At 33.5% G+C, this 22746-nt stretch overlaps 1 protein-coding gene across 1 annotated transcript in view; it reads right to left on the reverse strand.

The window, feature by feature from the left end:
- PRRG1 (proline rich and Gla domain 1) overlaps positions 1-22746 on the reverse strand; it is a 126139-nt gene that overhangs the window by 39747 nt on the left and 63646 nt on the right. The window contains exon 3 of the mRNA XM_051985049.1: positions 338-498. Coding sequence (XP_051841009.1) covers positions 338-498 — 161 coding nt within the window. The remainder of the gene's footprint in view (positions 1-337; positions 499-22746) is intronic.

Here is a 22746-nt window from a genome sequence, read left to right on the forward strand (position 1 = left end):
ATAATGTACAGGAACAAAGCCTGAGAATAAAGGCTTCCTTCCAAGCTGCAGAGGTCATGAGAGATTCTGAAGAAATACTGGGAAAAGATTTTTAATCCTTTAAATAGGATTACCACACAAATTCTTTCAGAACTATCTTTAGAGTTCCTCAGAAATGCTTAGGTCACAGGCTTTTTATTTGAAAAGAAAAAGTGAAAAAAGCTGAGGAAATCCAGGTTGTTTGTATTTCAGCTAGGTATATACATTTTTGAAATGCAAGATTTCCATATTCAGTAATACAGAGAGGAAAGACATATCTACTAGGGAGTATATTTAGTTATTCCCCCCCAATACTTACAGTCTTCACATCATTTTCAAAGGCTTCTCTTGCTTCTTCATAAGTACAAACTTCTTCTTTGCATTCACGTTCAATATTTCCTTGTCTTATCTCTTCCAAAAAACCATTTGCTCTTGGATAACGCTTTAATACTGAATTGGCTTTCTCTTCTGTGAGGAAAACTGAAAAATATAGGATAATAAAAACACATTTAAAAAATAAATTAGCTTTAAACATTCAAAAAGAAAACTAATGGTTGAGAATTAGCACTCAATGGTCCAAATCACTAAATATCAGGAGTTTTTCTCTTCCTGTATATGCAAAAAAAAAAAAAAAAAATCCCATGTCACTGGTAGTTTATTGAATATGATATATAACTAATTGTTTTTATTTTATTTTTTTATTTGCAAGGAAGTTTAGATTATGCGATTTGCCTAGGGTCACACAACTAGTTAGTGTTAAGTAAGTGTCTAGGGCCAGAATTAAATCAGACTCTCCTGACTCCAAGGCCAGTGCTCTAGCCACTGAGCCATCTAGCTGTCCCTAATTAATTATTTTTAGCACACTTTAAATGCAGAAACAATAATGACAATATGAAAGATGAAAGCTGGGAGGCTAAATCTGGATAAATAAATAGGAATATAATGGTTCTATGTCATTACACCCATTCATGCAGTTAAGAGAAAATCAAATTTTCCTGTAATTTAAGTTTTGTCCCTAAAATTAATCATCACTAATCAAAAATTTTCAGTGAAATCCTAGAAGTCTTAAAAATATAAATCCAGAAAACAAGTCAAATAAATTCAATCAATCAATAAACATTTATTAAGTATCTACTCTGCACTAGGCACTGTTTTTAGAGATGTGGATATGAAATGAGTTAAAAGAAAGCTTGCCTTTCAGGAGCTCATAATTCACAAGCATTTTTACCATGTTTGAAGCACTATGCTAAACTAGGGCAACCAAGAAAGGCAAAAACAGACCTTATCCTGATGGAGCTCACAATCTAGTAGAGGAAGAAGGAAAGAAATAAGCATTTATACAGCACCAATTATGAGCCAACACTGTACGAAGCTCTTAACAAATATTATCATTTGATCCTGATAATAACCTTGTAAAGAGCTTGCAATTGCCAATAGCAGTTGCCAACTAAACCAAAATGATTAGATGACTTGCTCTTGTCTAAGGCAGGACTTGGATTTAGGTCTTCCTGAGGGAGACAACATGTTTAAAAAAAAAAAAAAGTATGTACAAACAAAACACAAATGGGGCTCATTGTAGGTAACCTCAGAGGGAAGAGTGTAGCATTGAGAAGGACAAAAAAGGCTTCTTGCAGAAGGTAAGAGTTACTTGATACTCAAGTAATCCAGGAAGCAGAAACAAGGAGAAAACCAATGAAAATACATAAATTTTAGGCAAATTGGTACTTTTTCTGAAAGTACCAATTTTAGGCAAATTGGTACTTTTTCTGAAAGTACACAACTTCTCAAACCTGTACAAAAGAGAAATCATGCAACAGACATAAAACAATTTTTAGCTATTTCCATGTATAAAGACACCAAGAACCCAAACAAAGCAAAACTAAGAGCAGAAAAGGCTAATCTCTAACCTTATCAACTCATAAAAAGCGCTCGAGCACACTCACTCTCTCTCTCTCTCTCTCTCTCTCTCTCTCTCTTTCTCTCTCTCTCTCTCTCTCTCTCTCACCACCTCCCTCCATCTGGTCAAGGCTACAAAATTTGGTTCATACATCTGTAACAAAACTCTATATGCCAATCTCTATCTCTACTTTGAGCCATTAAGTTCCAAACAGAAGAATTTGCTTGGCTTGTGACAATAGTAAAATATAGTACCACTCAATGATGCAGATTCCACAGAGATCCATAGAGAAAACTGTGGAAAAGAAGAAACTGGAGCAGCAAATATATGTGGTACTCTGTGGTTTTCCAAGAAATCTGCCTCCAGGAATCATTTGGAGCAGAAATCTAGAGTAGTTAAGCATGAATTAGCCAGCAGGAAAAGAAGCTGACACTTTGAAATTTAGCCACGGGGAAAATATCCTCAAAGGAAAGACTGTGATAAAGGGAGTAAAGGGAAAAATAAAGAAAACTATCAAATACTTCAGGTACAAAACTCAATTAAAAACTATTAGCATTATAATGGGAAAGGAAATGAGGTCCAGATTAAGAAAAAGAGACCAGGGATCTCTGAATCTGCAAAATCTAAAGAAATGAATCAACATTTGATGAGAAAGACTGTGGATTTTGCAAAAAAGATGCTGTCAATAAAAAGTTAAAAAAAAAAAAAAGAAAAAAAGATGGAACCCCCAAGAGCAGAATATTTTTGAATGATTTAAAAAATAAAAACTGGGGCAGCTAAATAGTACAGTGGATAGAGCACCAGCCTTGAAGTCAGGAGGACCTGAGTTCAAATCTAGTCTCAGACACTTAACACTTCCTAGCTGTGTGACCCTGGGCAGGTCACTTAACCCCAATTGCCTCAGCAAATTAAAAAAAAAATCATAATAAATAAATAAATAAAAATAAAAACTGAGAAATCAGAATTTATGGTTCACACAGCAGAAATAACTGGCATAATAGAAAAATGTGAATCCATGGAAGCAAGTCTCATAAAAGTAACAACAGAAAGGATAACTAATTGGGAACAAAAATAAATGAAAGTAAAAGACAAAGTAGACAAGCAGCAATTAAAAAAAAAATACAATATTCATTCAAGCAAAACAAAGTGATCTCAAGAAAGGTTGTGTGTACATAATTTAAGAATTACAGGTCTTCCAGAAGAATAATTAAAAAACCTGAATACTACAATCCAAATATAATACAAGAAAACTGTCCAGAATTTCTAAATGTGGAAGACAAAAAAAAGAATCTATAAATCGTATCTAGGGAAAAAAAATCCCATTCTGCAAACTGCAAGAAAGGTTAAATTTACAATTATACTGGCAAACAATAAATTCTGCAAGTAGCCAGGGAAAAGACCTTTAAATATAAAGGAAGGGAATTTTGAAACAGACAAGACTATTCTGTACTCTCTCATTGAAGTTAGAGGAGGAAATTGAGTTATAGATTCCAATGAGCAAGATGTAATTCAAGGTGACCCATTCCACAAATCTAAATCTAACTATAAATGAAAATAAATGGATGTTCAATAAAAAGAGCTATTTGAAACATTGCTGGAAAGAAAGGAATTATTTGTATCTCACATCCACTAGACAACAGAATACAAGAGGAGCAAATAAACTGAGTAAGCAAAGAAAACCATCAAAATAACTGAGAGCCCATTTTAAAAAATTTCTTCTAAACGTGCACAAGGAGACAGGTGAAAATAGAAGTAAAGTAAAGTAGAAGTGATAGTGAAGAATTAGGTCTACCAAAAAAAAAAAAAAACACCTTTTTTTCAGTTCCTCCCATACTCATTCTACCATTAATTTCTTCCTGAACAACTACATAAGTTATTTTCTCTTTGTTTTTAGTTTTTGATTTGATTAGGATATAATTTATATTCTCCTCTATTTTTCCCCTTCGTTCATTTCATGTGCCCTCTCATTTTGTGATTTGGGCAATTCCGCTTTAGGAAAATCATCTTGAGGTAGCTGAGGAAAGACCGAGGTAGGGAGAACTCAGAAGACTACTCAAAAAAATCCAGAAGGGATATCATGAGGCCCTAGACCGTGTGGTCGGTAGCAGTATCAGAAGAAAGCAGATGAAATATTTGAATTATGTTACAAAAGTAGAATCAACAGTAGCATCAGATTAGATCCAAGAAGGATGAGAGGTATCATGCAGATAGATAATTTCCCAGTTTATATACCCTGCTCTTTCCTTTCTCCCAAGTACTGGAAATATCTACCTCTTACGGGAAAAGAACCCATATGTACAAAAATGGTTGTAGCAGATATTTTTGTGGTGACAAGGAATTGGAAAATGAGTGGATGCCCATCAATTAGGGAATAACTGAATAAGTTATACTATATGAACACAATGAAATGTTATTATTCTCTAAGAAATGATGAGCAGGCTGATTTCAGACAAGCCTGGAAAGACTTAACATGATCTGATGCTGAGTGAAGTAATAAGCAGAACCAGAAGAACACTACATAGTAACAAGATTGTATGATCACCAACTATGATAGATTTTATCTTAACAACATAGTGATTCAAGACAATTCCAATAGACTTGGGATGGAAAATGCCATACATAAAGAGAGAACTATGAAGCCTGACTATAGATTGAAGCATAGTATTTTCACTTTTTTGTTGTTGTTTGCTTTTTCTTTTTCATAGTTTTTTCCCTTCTGTTCAGATTTTTCTTTCACAACATGACAAATATGGAAATATGTTTAAAATGATTACACATGTATAATAAATTGTTTGCTATCTTGGGTAGAGGGAAAGGAGAAAGAAAAGTATGGAACTCAAAATATTACAGAAATGAATGTTGAAAACCATCTTTCCATGTAACTGGAAAAATAAAATGCTATTGGGGAGGGAGTGAAAAAATATCTACTTCTTATGAACCAAGTTGTCAAATTCAACATCTTTGCCTCCTATCCTCCTGATTTTCTAATTTCTGTTCATGGTACAATTACTCTGTAAATCACTGCTTTTGTATAGTTTATACAGTTATATTTGATGATTTGTATAGTAGTCAAGAATAAATAAAAAGTAATGAACAGTGTAAAGGGGCATTTGTTCCATATAATAGCATTAACTAAGAATTTGAAAATGAAGTTCATGGTACATAATTTTGAACTCGAATGTGTCCATGAAACTTGATCATAGATATAACAGGATCCTAAACTAATCATCTCCATAATTACCAGAATATAATTTTAGAAAAAAGAAACAGCTTGGAATACTTAAATTCTAGTTAATTTCTCCTCAGAAATCTTTTGATTTCTGCTTTACTACTAGAGCAGAAAATTTATGAAACGTAATTAGAATGAAAACCCCTATTTTCTAACCCCAACTACCATGGCAAATTTTGACTGGTTTTTCAAGATGTAGCATCAAAGGTTCTTACTTTTAAAGGTTCCAAATTTTTAAATAGGAGAATCTGACTACTCTCTTCCTTGTCTGTGGCTCATTGCATCCCTGGTTTCCTATTCCTATTTCCTAAGTTGTCAAGAGCTGTTGTACAGTGAATACAGTCATCTGAAAGAGTGAATTTTGCTGGTCTACAACATAAGCCAAGAGCTTCCTTCATATTCTGGACTGAATACTCAGATAACTCATTATAATAATAACTGACATTTATATAATTTTTGCAAAGCTTTTCACAAATCTGATGTGATGCTCAGAAAGTGCATGTGACACAGAGGTGGTAGATGTTACCTCTGCTTTGCAAATGAAGACACAGACTCAGAGAATAAGTGATTTTACCATAGTCACAGCTGATCACAGGAAATTTCTATTCCAAATTTCTGATAGCGCTACGTTAAATACATTTTTCAAATATCTCAAGCTAAAAGATAATTTCATCACAAGCACTCTCTTAAAAAGATATCTTAGTAGAGGAGTTTCTTAGCCTTTTTTTTTTTTAACATCATAACCTCCCTTTAGCAGCCTGGTGAATCCTATGGAATCTTTTACAGAACAATGATATTAAATGCATAAGAAAAATACATAAGACTATGAAAAATGAAATCAAATATAAAGACAAAAAACAAGTTCAAAGCCCTCGGGTTTTAGAACTCTTGCTAACTAAGATTAGAAGGAAAGCAGAAAGTTGAGAAATAATGTTTAGCAAGTGCCTCTGATAAAGGCCTCATTTCTCAAATAGAGAACTGAATCAAATTTATAAGATATAAGTCATTCTCCAATTGATAAATGGTTGCAGTTTTCAAAGAAATCAAAGCTATCGCTGGTCATATGAAAAAAAATGCTCTAAATTACAATTTCAGGTATCACCTCATGTCTATCAGATTGGCTAATATGACAGAAAAGAAAAATGATAAATGTTGGAGAGGATGTAGGAAAACTGAGATACTAATACAGTACCTGTAGAGGTGTAAACTGATTCAACGGTTCTGGAGAACAATTTAAAACATGCCCAAAGGCATACTACTGCAAAAACTGCATACTACAAAACTACTATCAGCTCTGTATTCCTAAGAGATAGATTAGATATAGAGGGATATATTAGATATAGATGGACGGATAGAAGGATGGATGGAAGGATGGGTAGATAAACATATCTATATCTACATAAAAGGAAAGAAAGAAAAAGGGAAAAGGGTCTGTGCAAAAAAAAAAAAATAGCAGTTCTTTTTGTAGTGGCAAACAATCAGAAATTAACAGGATGAACAGTTGTGATACAATTCTTGTTGATTACTATTGTACTACAAGAAATAATAAGCAGGATGATTTCAGAAAAATCTGGAAAGACTTACATGAACTGATATAAAGTGAAGTAAGCAAAACCAGGAGAAAACTACATAGTAATAGCAATATTACACAATGATGAAACATGAATGACAGTTATTCTCAGCAATGCAATGATCCAAAGGATTCAAGATGAAAAACATTATCTCCCTCCAGAGAAAGAACACTTAGTCTGAATGCTATTTTTCATTTTGTTATTTTTTTGTGGGTTTTTTGGTCTGTGTTTTTTTTTCACAAAATGACTAATACAGAAATAGTTTGCATGACTGCACATGTATGATTTATACCAAATTGCTTACTATCTCAGAGAGGGGAGAGAATTTGGAACAGAAACGTTTTAAAAAAATGATCTTAAAAGATGTTTGGGTATGTAATTGGGAGGAAGGAGAACCCTTACTATAGAAGAACCCTATGTGTAATGAGCAAAATGAATAACCATCTATAAAAAAGACTATGATGATCTTAAATTTGATCCCTCCAAAGGGGAGAGATAAACACTGGGACTTCTGGTATTCATTCTCCTAAATATTGTGTCATTCAGTGGGCTGTTACATTGTTATTATTTTTAGATACTTGTTTTACTTTCTTCATTTTCTCCCCAATGTATCTATTTTAATTTTTCTCTATCTCCTCCATACACGGATGAAAAGAAGCCAAGATTAATCAATTCAAGTCTATATTCATGCTGACTTATCCTACTATCTTTTCCTAGTAATTCCCACTCTTCCTACTCCACTTTTGCCAGTTGATGAGTGTTCTTAATCTCATTCTGTTCAATCTTGACCTAGAACAATTAGGATCAGGCTACAATGACATTAAAGCAATAGTTCTCAGTCAGCTTGTGTAACAAGGATCCATAAAAAAGCCTAAAGCCAACTCATGGAACTCTAAAACTAGGTTAGCCTGAGCCAAAGCTATATACTGTGACATGATAAATAATGAAACCTGACAGGGCTATACATAGCAGGGAGAAAGAATCAACTACTGATTGATGGAAGGAAAAGGAGACAGAGAAAGACCAAGGCCAATAACTTTGGGCCACCTAGAGATACTCATAAACTAGGAATTCCAGTACAGAATCTACTCTTAAGCACCCAATTCATCCTATGGCAGCAGCAGTATCCAAGCTACAAAAGGAATAGAGCCAAGTATCTCCTCAGAATTTCATTATTTTCTAGGATCATAGAGATCAAAGTAAAAGAAATGAAGGGGCTGGAGATGGATTTACTCTACACTATATATTTTTTTAAGAAAAGAAAAAAGAGAGGGGGAAAAGAAAGACTAGGGGAGAAATGAAGTAGGAGAAATTTTTCTCTCTCTCTCCTCCCTTCCCCATTGTGGATTAAGGAAAGAATAATGTATAAATATGGTGAAGGGAAAAGGGACATAAACACTCTTATCTGAACCAGGAAAAGAAGGTTTAAACACACAAACACAAAGAGTGTGGTGTACAAATAAATCCAATTAATCAGGAAAACAGCTGGAGACAGGGAGAGAGAGGATGGTGGTTTAAGAAGGAAATAAGAGAAAGAAAGCAAATAGAAGTAAAACTTTACCTTCTGAGAATGGATCAGAAAGGGGCATCAAAAAAGAAAAAATAAAGTATAAGAACTAGTAATCAGACAATAAATTAATTGAAGAGGGAAAGGGCAAAGAAGTAGGATTAAACTATTTTGGTTATAGATTATGAAAGTCAATGATATTCCTTCTCTTTTACCACTCTATCATTTGTTAAGGCAGATGAGAAGGCAAAGGTGGGAGGGGGTGAAAAAAAGTATTTGGATATGACAAAGGGAAATGAAGACTTAACAAGTATAATTATGAATATGAATGGGATGAATTCACCCTTAAAACAGAAGAGCATAGCAGAATGGATTAAAAAACACCATCCAACAATATGCTTTTTACAAGAAACATTTGAGAAATATAAAGATTCACCTGGATGCCTCAGGTGAACTCAAAATAGTAGGGGGTGGGGGAGAATCATGAAATCAAATAAGGCAACACTAAAAACAGACATGGCTAAATGAGATTAACAGGAAAACTATATTATACTTAATGAGTTTTTAAAATTTTTTTTGGGGGGGTGGGGTAATCATGATTCTTTGGCCATCTTGTGAAATCTTTAAATCTCTCAGAATATTTTTTCAAAAATCCAAAAATGAAAGAAATGTTTTCAGTTTTAAGTTAGTTAAAAAAATAAAGAAAAAGAAATATTTTCCCATTGAAATTAATATATTCTGCTGAAATCTATGCACATGGAGACTCCATGGATCCCAGATTGAGAATCTTTGGCTTAAATATACCACAGATAATGAAATAATTCTATCTACCTGTCTATCTAATTTAACTTTTTCCCAAATGACATGCCAATTAAGTAGTTAAAGGAAGCTAATCAAATCAATAGGGAAAATAGAAATGAGAATTTTAAGAATATAATTACAGAACTCTTTTTTATAGCAATAAAGAATGAAATTTTGGAAGAGAAATCATGGCTTTATTTAACTAGACAAATTATAACAAAATTTACTTGGAGGAACAGTCAATTTCAAGGAGAAAAAAGTTTTAAGGAAGAAGGCCTAGTAGTACTATACTATATATTAAAAATTTAGAACTAGTTTAAAAAAAAGAGTTTATCAAGGTTGATCAATTGAATGTACTGAGTATACAAGATCCAGAAAAAAAAAAACTAACTATAAGTTGCATAGGTTCCAATAACCTGAGGACACCAACTATTACCTGTATTTGCTATTTAACAAGAATTGGGCAAATAAAAAAATAGTAATGTGGGAAAAAATAGGCTTATATTAGCATCTTATAAAATAAATTTGGGCAGCAGGGAAGGAGATATTCCACGAATAGGAGAAAAGTTCTTGATAAAAGAAAGGATGAAGACACAAGTGATTAAAATAATGTACAAAAAGTTAATGGAGTTAAAGAGAAATAGGTAAAAAGGAAAAAAATCTCTGTGGCAACTGATCTTACCATGTCACATTTCATATACGTGTGTGTCTGTGTGAGTATGTGTGCATATATATATATATATAATCTCCTTTTTCTGGACTTTATATATAGAAATGCTTGTGTTTGTTAATGATTTCCTATTTGTAAATATTATTTTAAGATAGCAAAATAAACATTAGCAGTTAGCAATCTACAATTAACCCTTTTGACCCTTCCCAATAAAGTGGTTTAAAAAAAAAGAGGTTTATTACTCTTAATCAAAGATTATTTCTAACTTAACAAAGTCTTCACTTGTGTTTCATCAGTCTCATTCTATAGCTTTTTTGGTTCAGTGATTTGCTATTTCAATAATTTGTTCTCAGCAGAGTTTGGAATGAAAGCGCAACCAAACAAAACCTTAAAAGTTTCTGCAATAGCTATTTGAAGCCTTCTTTATAATAATAATATTACTGAAATGTTCAGAGTGATTCAGTATTTACAAAGTACTTTACATATGCCATGTCATCTAATTCCTACATAAATTCTATAAGTAATTACTTACAGAAGGAAGTACTATATTATCCTCATTTTACAAATGGAAAAATTGATCTTCAGACATTTTAAGTAGAGTTTCTACTAAGAAAAATACTTTTATAATGATCTGGTCACATTATGTACAATTAGCCAGATACACTCCATTTGTAACTTTTCTAGAGAACCAAGAATTCCTCTCCTCTGCTTTCAAGGATGCTTTATCTGAATGTACTGGACTTTTTACTTGTGACATTACTGAGACTGTTGATGGTGTGACAAAATGTGTACACATTTAAACTACGTTTAAAGCCACTGGTTTAAATTATTCTAAGATTTTCCCTGAAGTGTTTAAGAATCTTAAAAATGAAAATAAAATTTAAAAATGAAAATAAAATAAAATTTAAAAATATCAAAATTTTTATTTTGAGCAGATCTTTAATATAACTTTCATATAACCAATTTAGCAACTCGGGCATTTTTCTCCTGTTACGTTACTTCACATAAATTGTTCTCTACTATAATTTACATTTGGCTATGTTGTACTTCATAAAAAGTAATAGTAAGGAGGTGCACTAGGTGGCCAAGTGGATAGTGCTCTGAGTTAAGGTCAAGAAGGCCCAAATTCAAATGCAGACTTGGACACTTTCAATTTTCTCCTCTATAAAATAGGGATTATGTAAACAACTACCTCCCAGGTTTATTGTAAGGGTTAAAGCAGATAATAGTTGTTAATATGGGGGCAACTAGGTGGTCCAGTGGATAGAGCACCAGCCCTGAAGTCAGGAGGCCCTGAGTTCAAATCTGACCTCAGACACTTAATACTTCCTAGCTGTGTAACCCTGGGCAAGTCACTTAACTCCAATTGCCTCAGCAAAAAAGTTAGTTGTTAATATGTGCCTGGCACATAGTAGTACATATATACATGCATATAGGTATGTATAGACATATCTATCATATAGTTTTGTTATCATCTCAGTCATGTCCAACTCTTTCACCCCATTTGGGGTTTTCTTAAAGATACTGGAGAAGTTTGCCATTCTGTTCTCCAGCTCATTTTATAGATGAAGAAACTGAGGCAAACAGGGTTAAGTGACTTACCCAGGATCACATAACTAGTAAGTGTTTGAGGCTGGATTTGAGTTGAGGAAGTTGAGCCTTCCTGAGCCTCAGGAAATATCTCTCTATCATAGATATAATATTAATGTCCAAGTATAGTGAGTGATTTTGATGAAGAGGGAAAAAACTATTAAAATGATTTCTTGCAAAATTTTTCCAATTTTTTTTCTGTTTAGAATTTTCCATTTTTGCTCTTAAATATGGTGCTCATTGATTAGAATTTGGTAAGTTTCCCTCTGCTCTTGCAGAATGTAGGGACATCTCAGTGTAAGCTGGAAAGCTTGAGTCTTGCTTAGCTACAACTATACCTTTTTTTCATTTTTTAAATTATAATTTCTCTTTAGGTTTTCTAATCATTATCTTATGTATTTGCTGGAATTTGTATTTGAGAACTGGAATCCTTTGCACCTATTTCACACAGTCCATTTAAGGCTTAACTCTACTTATTGTAATAACCAATTTCTGTTCCAAAGAAATGACAACTAAAGACCTCTCTGAACTCTCAGAAAGAATGCAGGGAGGTTTACATATTGGAGGATACTATCAGGTATAATTAATGTTTTTACTGGTTTTGTTAAGTCATTTTCTTTATTACAAGATATCTTTAATGGATTCAGTGTGAGCGAACATCAATAAAACTAAAACATAATACCAGGAGTGAGGCAGGGAACATTTATTCCTTATTTTTTTCAAGCACTGTACCATGAGAAAGAAAATTACTGAATATTAGAGATTATATCTACAATAGAAAAAACATCTGAGAGAATCAGGAAATTACTAGCTAAATAGTCTTGGATATAAATTAATTTATAATTAAGAATGAGGAATAAGTTAGTTGGCTAAATCTGGTTATATGTGAGGTAATCATTTAACAAGATTTATTTTTTTTTTGTTTATTTGCCAAAACAGAACAAGAAGGGAAGAATACCAGCATTTATTAAGCATCTATTATGTGCCAAGTATTTTGCTAAGTACTCTACAAATATTAACTCTTTTAATCTTTACAAAAATCCTGTGAGAGAAGACTGTGGAGACTGTGTGTGGATCACAACATAGTATTTTCACTTTTTCTGTTATGGTTTGTTTGCATTGTGTTTTCTTTCTCTTTTTTTTTTTCTTTTTGATCTGATTTTTCTTGTACAACATAATTATGGAAATTTGTATAGGAGAACTGCATTTTTAACATATATTGGATTACTTGTATTTTAGTGAAAGAAGATTTAAGGGAGGGGAGAAAAAATTGAAAGGTACTTGTTGAAAACAAACTATGCATATGTTTTTAAAATAAAAAGCTTTACAAAAAAAGATCCTGTGAAGTAGGTGCTGTTATATCACCATGTTCTAGTTGAAGATATTGAAATGGACATAGGTTAAACGACTTGATTATAATCATACAACTACTAAGTCTTTAAAGCCAGATTTAAATTAAGGTCTTTTTGACCCCAGGCTGTTCTATCCATTATGCCACATAGGTGTCTCTAAGAAGAAAGTTTTAAATATTTGCTTTCCTCTCCAGTTCTCAAATATACAGAAACTTTATGGAATGGGCTTTCTCAAAAGTTACCTTTTTCTGACCCTGAATATAATCTGAGCTCCTCTTTTAAAATCTGCCAAGCTCTGGTCTGCTTCCTTTGAGACACACTCTCAGTTTCATTATAGGGTATTTCTGTTTTGTTTGGCAGCTAAGAATTCCATGATCACATATAGACAGAATTTATTTGCCCTGTGAAGATAAAGATTCAAATACAATGTCGCACTCTTTCTTACTAAAAAAAAAAAGGAAGAAGAAAAATCACAATTCCAAATTTTGTTTATTTAGGAAGCTGGGTAGAATGGAATGGTGGAAATAACACTGGAAGTACAGAATAAAAAGATTTTGGTTCAAATCCTAACACAACCATTTACAAACTGACAAAAGGCAAATTTTTAAATCTCTCTGAATTTCCGGGTCCTTAGACTGTGAGCTGCTGTAGACTCCACATTGTTTTTTGACTTTTTTTTAATATCCTTGAAGATTAGCCCAGAGCCTACCATATAGGAGGAATGTTTAATATATGTGTGTTGACTTGATTTGCCCTGGAAATTGGACATGACAATGCCTGTACCAATAGTTGTATCTGTCAAAAGCAGCTCTATGTGGCTAAATTCCTTTTTTTTTTTTTTTTTAGCTTTTTATTTTATTATTTTATTATTATTTTTTAAATAGCTTTTTATTGACAGAACCCATGCCAGGGTAATTTTTTACAGCATTATCCCTTGCACTCGCTTCTGTTCCGATTTTTCCCCTCCCTCCCTCCACCTTCTCCCCCAGATGGCAAACAGTCCTTTACATGTTGAATAGGTTACAGTATATTCTAGATACAATATATGTGTGCAGAACCAAACAGTTCTCTTGTTGCACAGGGAGAATTGGATTCAGAAGGTAGAAATAACCTGAGAAGAAAAACAGAAATGCAAGCAGTTTATATTCATTTCCCAGTGTTCTTTCTTTGGGTGTAGCTGTTTCTTTCCATCCTTGACCAATTGAAACTGAATTAGCTCTCTTTATCAAAGAGATCCACTTCCATCAGAATACATCCTCAAACAGTATCGTTGTTGAAGTATATAATGATTTCCTGGTTCTGCTCATTTCACTTAGCATTCAGTTCATGTAAGTCTCTATGTGGCTAAATTCCAAAGAACCTTTCTCAGGATAAGATTAATTGAAATCTCACCACCAGCAAGACTGACTCAGGTTTTGATCTTTTTAATTCACCTTCAGCTGCCTTTCTTCTCTGATTGGAGGGCTGAAGAGTGGAGCACTAACTCTTCCCAAAGTCTTTCCTTATCAAGGGCTCATAATCTTTTTATTAACTCCATTTTTCAACATCAGCAACTCTTTTCAAGTTTGAATCCAAGGAACTTCGTATCTTCTGGTGCCTCTCTCTTCTTTCAGAATTTTTTTGTGTACGGTCTTCCCCAAAGCAGGCAATGTCTCTTTTTCTTATTTATACTCACTATACTAAGCACAGTGCCTGGTGCACAGTAGGCACTCTATTTATTAAATTACTTACTTTGTGCCAAGTACAATTTAAATTGCAGAGGGAACTTAGAAGTGGGACAATGGATATGAAAATCTAACAAATCTATGTAAACCAAAAGCTGAAACTAAGTGGGAGCAGGGTGAAAAGTGTAATTAAAAGTAAAGGCCTAAGTGATTTTAAAGGTTAACTTTTCTGACCTAGGACATTGAGGACTGAGGGTGAACACAGTAATAATTACCAAAGCTAATCCCTCTATTTGTTCATTCTATCCAGTCTCCTCCAACAGATTGCTCCCTCAGTCATTTCCATTCATCACCTATTTTCAGTCTCTCTATTAACTCCTTTCTTACTGCCTATAAACATACCTGTATCTTCCCTAGCCTGAAAAAAAATCCTTACTTTATTCTTCCATCTCATTTAACTTTTATCTTATTTCTCTTCTATTTTTCCTTCCTGTCCTTAATAGCTAAATTTCTTGAAAGATTATCTATAATACTTTCTCTCCTCCCATTCTTTTTTAAAATTCCATACAATCTGCCTTCTAACCTTATCATTCTATGGAAACTGCTCTTTCCAAAGTCACTAATGATCTCTTAACTGCTAAATCCAAAGACCTTTTCATTACTCTCAATCCCCAGGATTTCTTTGGCTGCCTTTATCACTCTTTCCTCATTGATAATCTCTTCTTTAGGTTTTCAGGATCCAACTTTCTCCTAGTTTTCCTTCTACTTATCTGATAGCTCCATTTCTCTTACTTTGCTGGATACTTCTCCAGATCACATAACCATAAGTGTCCCTCACAGTTCCTCCACCATATACCAAGGCTTCTTAAGATTTTCTATTTGCAATTCCTTTCCATCTGAGAAATTTTTACATAAAACAGGTATACAAACCAAACAATTAATGATAATAAATTATAATTTCATAACCACCACATTAGGTTATGGGAACCCATATGGGACTGCAAATCAATTTAAGAAGTTTTGCTATATACTACTTAGAGCTCTAATTACATGGATTTAATTATTAGATCAATCACAAATCTACCTTTGCCTCTAGAACTGGATGTTCAGTAGACATCTTAAATTTAACATGTCTAAAATAGAATTTACTGTTTTTCCCTTACCCCCCACTGCCTACTTTCCCTATTACTATAGAGAGTAATGCTATTCTCCCAGTTTCTCAAGCTCACAATTGCAAAAATCATTTAGATTCCTCATTAGCACTTAGCACCCTTCATATCCAACAAAATTGTGGATTTCATCTTTGCAACAAGTGCCACCTTCTCTCTTGACCTATCACCACTCTTGTACAGCTCAAGTCTTGATTAGTGCAATAACCTGCTGTTGAGTCAGCCTGCCCCAATACATCCTCCATTCAGCCACTAAGGTGATTTTTTTTCAAAACCCCAGTCCGAGCATATCACCCCCAATTCAATAAACTCCAGTGTTTTCCTATTGCCTCCAAGAGCAAGATAAAATAACCTGCTTGGCATTCAAAGCCCTTTATAACATAGCCCTTAGATCTTTACATTTTTCTTACAACAACATGTACTTATTCAATACAGTGGTACTGACTTCCTAAATGTACCATGAACAACACTCCAACTCTTGAATCCTGGCTTTCTCTCTGATTATTCCCTCCTGCCTGACATGCTTTCCCTCCTTCACTCCACTACTTACTCCTCTGGCTTCCTTTAAGTCCCATTTAAAATCTTATTTACTGCAGGAAGCTTTACTCCTTTAAACTCCAGTGCTACAAACATATTTATGTATGTGTTTATGCATGTTGTATATGTATATGTGCGCATATACACACAAACGCGCACATGCACACACACATACACATTTCATATTAACTCCCCACTATAGTGTAAGATTTTTGAGGGAAGGAATTGTCTTTTGCTTCTTTTGTATTCCCAGCTCTTAACTACTGGGACAAAATCTGGCAAAGTAGGTGCTTAATTCTGATTTACTGATCCTAAGAAAAACAATAGATCAAAAAGAGAAACCATAAAAATAATTAGTCCCTCTGAAAACTATTACTAAAAACAGAACCTTGATACAATAATATTAGAAATAATTAAAGAAAATTATTCTGAAGTAATAGAACAAGAGAAAAAAGTAGAAATAGAGCATCACTTCAAAGAGATCCCACAAAGAAAACATACAGGAACATCATTGCTAAATTTCAAAACACTCAAATGTTAAAGAAAATTTTACAAGCACAACAACAATAACAAATAATAATAATTCAAATATCCTGGAGCTACAATATTTTGCAAAAGACCTATCAGCTGTTACAATAGAAGAGAGCAGGTCCTGGAATATTATATATAGACAATCAAAAGAAGTAGGGTAGCAGCTGAAAACATTACATCTAGTGAAATTAAGTATAATATTGAATGAAAAAAAAGGGGGAGCATTCATTGAATTGTCAGATTTTTAGAATTTTGTCTTGAACAATCCTGAATTCAATAAGAAATTTCACATATAAGAGTTAACATCAAAGACTGTTATGGGCCAAAACTCTGAACTTGAAAAGAGTTCTTACAAACTAAGTCAGTGGAATTGATAGAGACAATAGTTATCTAATTTAGCATGGTTCACTATGATTGATTTAATTCTACAAGGAGATGTTATGGGCCAGAACTTGAAACAAGATACTAAGTGGAATTGAGGAGACAGTGGTTAAATCTAGTTTAGCTTTGATTTAATCCTACAACAAATAGTTTCCTAGTAACATAATGATTGGTATATACTTAGTGTAGAGCATATAAACCAGGAGCCTCAGCCAAGGAGATTCAGAGACATTCGGAGAGAAGGCAAACGACTAGCGGCAGGAACTTAAACTTTCAGAACCAAGGGGAGAAATTCAATTTGATCTTTGATCTTCCTGGTGGTTGGCCTAGACTCCTGCACTTTCCCCACTAAGACCAAGGCCAGACTCAAAGGCTCTCCAAAAAGCTGCCCAGCTGCAGGAAGGAGATAATGTAAACCATATGTCTAAGATAGACATTCGTAACTGAGTAGTCCAAAAGAAAGACTGAGGTAAAGCAAAATATGATATGAATTTAAAAAGCAAAACTGTGTAGGAAATGGTAAAAACAGCAATTATACTGTACAAAAGAGGTTTGAGAACAAGAATTAATGCAGAGGATTTAGATGGGGGATGAGGGTTAATAGTTCTGAAATCCAACTCTATCAGGAATGGGTTAAAGAGGGAACATTACATACATAGTAAAGAAGGGTATAGCATGCTCCAAAATCTATAAAGAAATTCAGGGCAAGGGAATGAGATAAGGGGCAAAATAGGATATAGAAAGGTGTGTAGATTAACAGGAGTGGGATAAGGTGTATACACAAATGAAAATGGGATAAAATGAGAGCGAAAGTGTAGGGGAAAAGATAAGGGAGGGAACTATGGGGTAGGGTGGGAATAGAGGTGGAGTATGTAATAGCAAGATCAGTTAACAGGTAGAAACAAAATAGAAGAGTGAGCAGGGATAGAAAATAAGATTTTCATTAACATTAACTATGATTAGGAGCAGAATTAATTAGGAAAATGAGCTAATAATCATTGATCTCAAAGTGAAACTAAAATTCAATCACAAGAGAAATTTATATCATATGTCAGCCTTATTAATATTGTTTTTAGATGTGTGTGTATGTATGTAGAGGAAAGGGAGGGTGTGTGTGTATGTGTGTGTGTGTGTGTGTGTGTTTGTGTATCTAGGCTTAACTGTAGCCTACTTGGGAAAGGGGAGGGAGGAAACAGGGAAAAGAATTAAACAGCACAGCAGAGAACAAAAGAAAACCTATAAAGAAGCAAAGAAAAAAAGGACAATTATGAATGCAATGTCTTCTATTGTTGTGCCAAAATTCCCTTTTAATGACGTGACCCAGTTTTTCCAATTGTCCTATTTAGTTATTCTGTCTCAGGTTATAACCTTTCCCTCTTAATGTTTGATGAGATAAAAGTCTACCTCAGTTGCTGTGCCCCAAAAACCCCAGGCTATAATCATTCCCTCTTAAATGGTTGATGAGATAAAAGTTTTCTATCTTTAGGTTATAGACATTCCTTCTTAATGTTTGACAGGATAAAGGTTTATCCATTTTAGATGTCATTAGAATATCAGTAACCTCCCTCCATTGTGTCATCCTAGGGGCCTCCCCCCGCATTAGGTTATCCCCACCCAGGTACCTCCCCCATTATGTCATTGTTCTTGTTATCCTATAAAGGAGTCTTGCTATCTAATGCTCAGGGCTGGACTCTTTGAGATGATAGTCTTGTCCAGCCCTGAGACCAACTGGGATCCATTGGTCCCAGTATCTCTATCCATTTCATAAACTATTGAATTGGTTTCTAATCTCTGTCTTGCTCAGTTTCTTCAGCATTACACTATTATCATATATGCTTTATTAAAATGGAAATTTACTATTACATATCTTGAATCCCCCCTTATGTTCTGCTGGGCATGACAGTAGACTTCTTCCTGTCTTTTTCTATTTTCTTTTTTCTTATTTTGCATTTAAGTTTTAAATAAATACATTTAAAAATAAATATTTACTGAAGTGAATTAAATCTACATAAATATACATGCAAGGATCCTCTATGCTGATAAAAGATGACAGAGATTCATGGTTATTTAGCTTTCAGTTTAGAAAGATTTCTGAGATAGAGCTTGATTGTCACTCAAAAGGCTGAATTCCACTAAAGAAGTCTTTAAATAAGTTCTTTTTAAAAAATTGCCCCCTAGAGTTATTTTGTCTTGAAAAAAAAAAGACAAGTGGCTATTTTCCTTTGTGTCTTTAGAACACAGAAACTGATGCCTAGGGACATTTTGGATAAACCAGCATCTAAAATGTCCTTGAGCTTGGGGAGAGGAGGTTCCATGAAATGAAAACAAAAATAATAATAGGGTTTCCAGTAATAAAGTTAGATAACATGCCAGAAATGGATTTATATAATAGAAGAGGCTCAAAGGAAGTACTAAGGGTCTGAAAAGTCAATATTTTTTTCCTCATTTTTTTCCTGAGCACTACTGTGTCTTTTCTCCAACTTAGTATCTTACTAAAAAACACAGTTTTGTATATTTAGAAGTTTCTAGTCTCATGATTCCTCATTTTACTTCATAGACTAAAATATAAGAGAAATGATCTGAGTTTCTCTTTTATTAGCAGCAGTTTAGAGTAATGTATAGAAAAGAGAGCTTGCCTTGAAACCAAAAAGACCAGAATTCCAGTCTCACCTTGGACACATACTGCTTGGGTGACCCCAGATAGGTCAGAAACACTCTCTGGTTGACTTTCTAAGACTGCATATTGCACGGAAGGTAACAATGTGCATTGATAAAAACTCCATTTCTCCATTTCTCCATACTAATGAATTCATAGATTTAGTCCCTTCTTATTCCTTCTCTGCAATTGACTGGGCAAATGACTAAAAAGGCCAATTATTCCATTTAAAAAGCAAAATTATCTTATTGAGTTTAGACCCCAAATAATATAGTAAAAATATAGTTCATTACTTATTAATAAGTCTACCTTTCCAATATAACTTTTTTCCACTTTCCAGTTTCCAATTAATGAGCACTTTTCTGCTTTCCCTTCCACCAATTGAAAAAAATTAAAAAGAAAAAAAATTTTATAAACAAATACAGAATGTCAAACGAAATCAATCACTGATAATAGAGCAAAACTAATTTCTGCATTGGTTATATCCAAAATGTATCTCATTCTACATTCTGAGCTATTATCATCATGTTCTATCAGAATCATGGTTCATTATCAGGCTTCCCAAAATTCCTTCCAGCTCCAGTAGAAATCCTACCCTTTTTTTAGGAAGTCTTTCCCAATCCCTCTTAATTCTAGTGCTTTCTTTCTGCAGATTATCCCTAATTTATTCTGTATATAGTAGCTTGCCTGTAGGTAGTAATATGTATGTTTGCTTCCCCCAGATACTGTGAGCTCCTCTAGGACAGATACTATCTTTTACTTTTCTTAGTATCCCCAGCACTTAGCACAATGCCTGGAAAGTGGTAGATACTTAATGACCATTGTGCTGTTCAACATTCTTATTTTCCTTGGAATGGGAACGGATAGCCTTCAACAAGCTACATGTACGCAATGTAATTTAACCAAAACAAAGTACATATTTCCCTATTTGTATACTAGAAAGAACATTGGATTAAAAACATAAAAATCAGGATTCAATTTTAGGCTCTGCTATTTGTTAGTCAAGACACCACATAATCTCATTAAAGTCTCAACTTCCTCACTTATGAAGCAGAATAAAAATATTCAGGATATTTTTAAAAGTTACAATATACTTTTGCTTTTTTTAAGCCATAACACACCACATAAGCTATTATTATTTTTTATCATATATTTTTCATAAAGTATAAATCACATTTCTAATTTAGGAATAAGTCATTCAACGACAGTGACAAAAAGGCATAAGGGATATTATCTAGGAAATGTATCCCTAGGGGGAAAAAACCAAAAAACAAGAGAATACAAACAGGGCAATGTTAGAACTGCCTTATTTGAATTCAAATTATACAGAGAGGGGAAAAACACCCACACTGTATATAGTATGGAAGCAAAGAAATAAGTCTACAGGTTCATATATAATTTGCATTTTATTTTATTTTACATATTAAAACATTCATTTTTGCTGATGTTTTTACATTTTAATTTATGCACTTCCCTAGTTTTTAAACTCACCTGAAGGGTAGTTACAACTTATATAGGTGATTAATTATTTCATTTTACTTATTATCTGTGTTACAGCTTTGCCCTTTCTGAATTTATTGTGGTGACACATTCGTGCTTCTGTGGCTAAGATAATGGTAACAACTCAGTATCAACCCTTATCTTCTCAAAATTTATAACAAGAGATCTCAAGCCTTTGTAGTTTCTATTCAACTACAGAGAAACACAAGTTCATACATCTAACAATGGAAAAGATTTACTGGAGTTATTCTGCCATATCACCTGTATTCCACACTGCTATTTTACAGAAAAGAAATTTGAAATTGGGCCCACCAATGTGCAACAAAATAACAGAATTCTGAAACATCACTTGAGTCTAAATTAGTTCACTAATAATAAGATAATTGGGGACAACTAGATGGTCCAGTGGATAAAAGTATTTAGACCCTATGTTTTCTTTTACAACATGACTAACATGGAAATATATTTTGCATATCCCTACATGGTGGGGCAGTGGCTAAGACCACTGGGTCTGGAGTCAGTAAGACTCATCCTCTTGAGTTCAAATGTGACCTCAGACACTTAGTACCTATGTAACCCTGACTAAGCCACTTACCCCATTTACCAGTTTCCTCATTTGTAAAATGAGCAGAAAAAGGAATGACAAACCACTCCTATATCTTTAACAAGAAAACTCCATTTGGGTCATGAAAAGTCTCATAAAATAACTGAACAAAAAGAAGGTTCTCTTTCATTTCTATTGTCCTGAATTAAATGGGAAATGTTTTTGTCTTCAATAGCCAAAATGTATATGGAATTAATTTTACATGTGAATACTTATAGGTAACCACACACACACACCCCAGGAAGCACAGCAGCTTTAAAAAATTGCCTGTCATTAAAGAAGGCAGGCAATTTTTCTAAAGGAAAATCCTGCTAAGGAAAAAATGATGGCAGTTGTCAACATGAACTAGATTGTATTACAATTTTAAAATTCTGGAGATAAGAGTTCACGATGAATTTCTGACATCATTCTAACTACAAAAGCATATTTGAATATGACACCACAATAAATCAAGAAAGGGAAGGGCTTTAATGGAGCAAATAAAATGAAATAATTAATTGCCTATAAATGTAAATTGTCACTAGCCTTCACATGAGTTATAAACCAGGGAACTGCCAAATAAAATTAGGTACTACATTACAAGATAATCACTTTCTAGGACTTGTGGGTTTTAAAAGTTCATTATAGTATAGGAAATATAGAATGAGACATCCAGGTTTAAAATTTTGATATGGCCTCAAATGAGCAATAGTTTAACGATAAATTAAAAATGCATAATTACTCTAGAATCCACTTTCTCATAAATATTTGTGCTCCAGTGATACTAAAGACATGCAAATTAACAAAATCTAGGACCTAAAAGTCTCATTTTATTCAAGCCCAAATAAAAATGGAAAATACAATTTCCATAAAATTGTTAGCTGCTAATTGAATCAATGATTAAAAAAATTATTCCTCAGTCTTCCAGACCCCCTCCTTTAAGATCTACCCAACATTGTTATCTTCTCTCCATTAATATAACTCCAATAAAAGGAAGCTCATTACACTCAGAAAGCAGTTCATTCATGGAGAGCAAGTCTGAATTGTGAAATGAAAAAAATGTTTGTTTTGGTATCAAAAACTTGAGTTC

This window comes from Antechinus flavipes, chromosome 3, assembly GCF_016432865.1.
Source record: "Antechinus flavipes isolate AdamAnt ecotype Samford, QLD, Australia chromosome 3, AdamAnt_v2, whole genome shotgun sequence".
Classification (NCBI taxonomy): domain Eukaryota; kingdom Metazoa; phylum Chordata; class Mammalia; order Dasyuromorphia; family Dasyuridae; genus Antechinus; species Antechinus flavipes.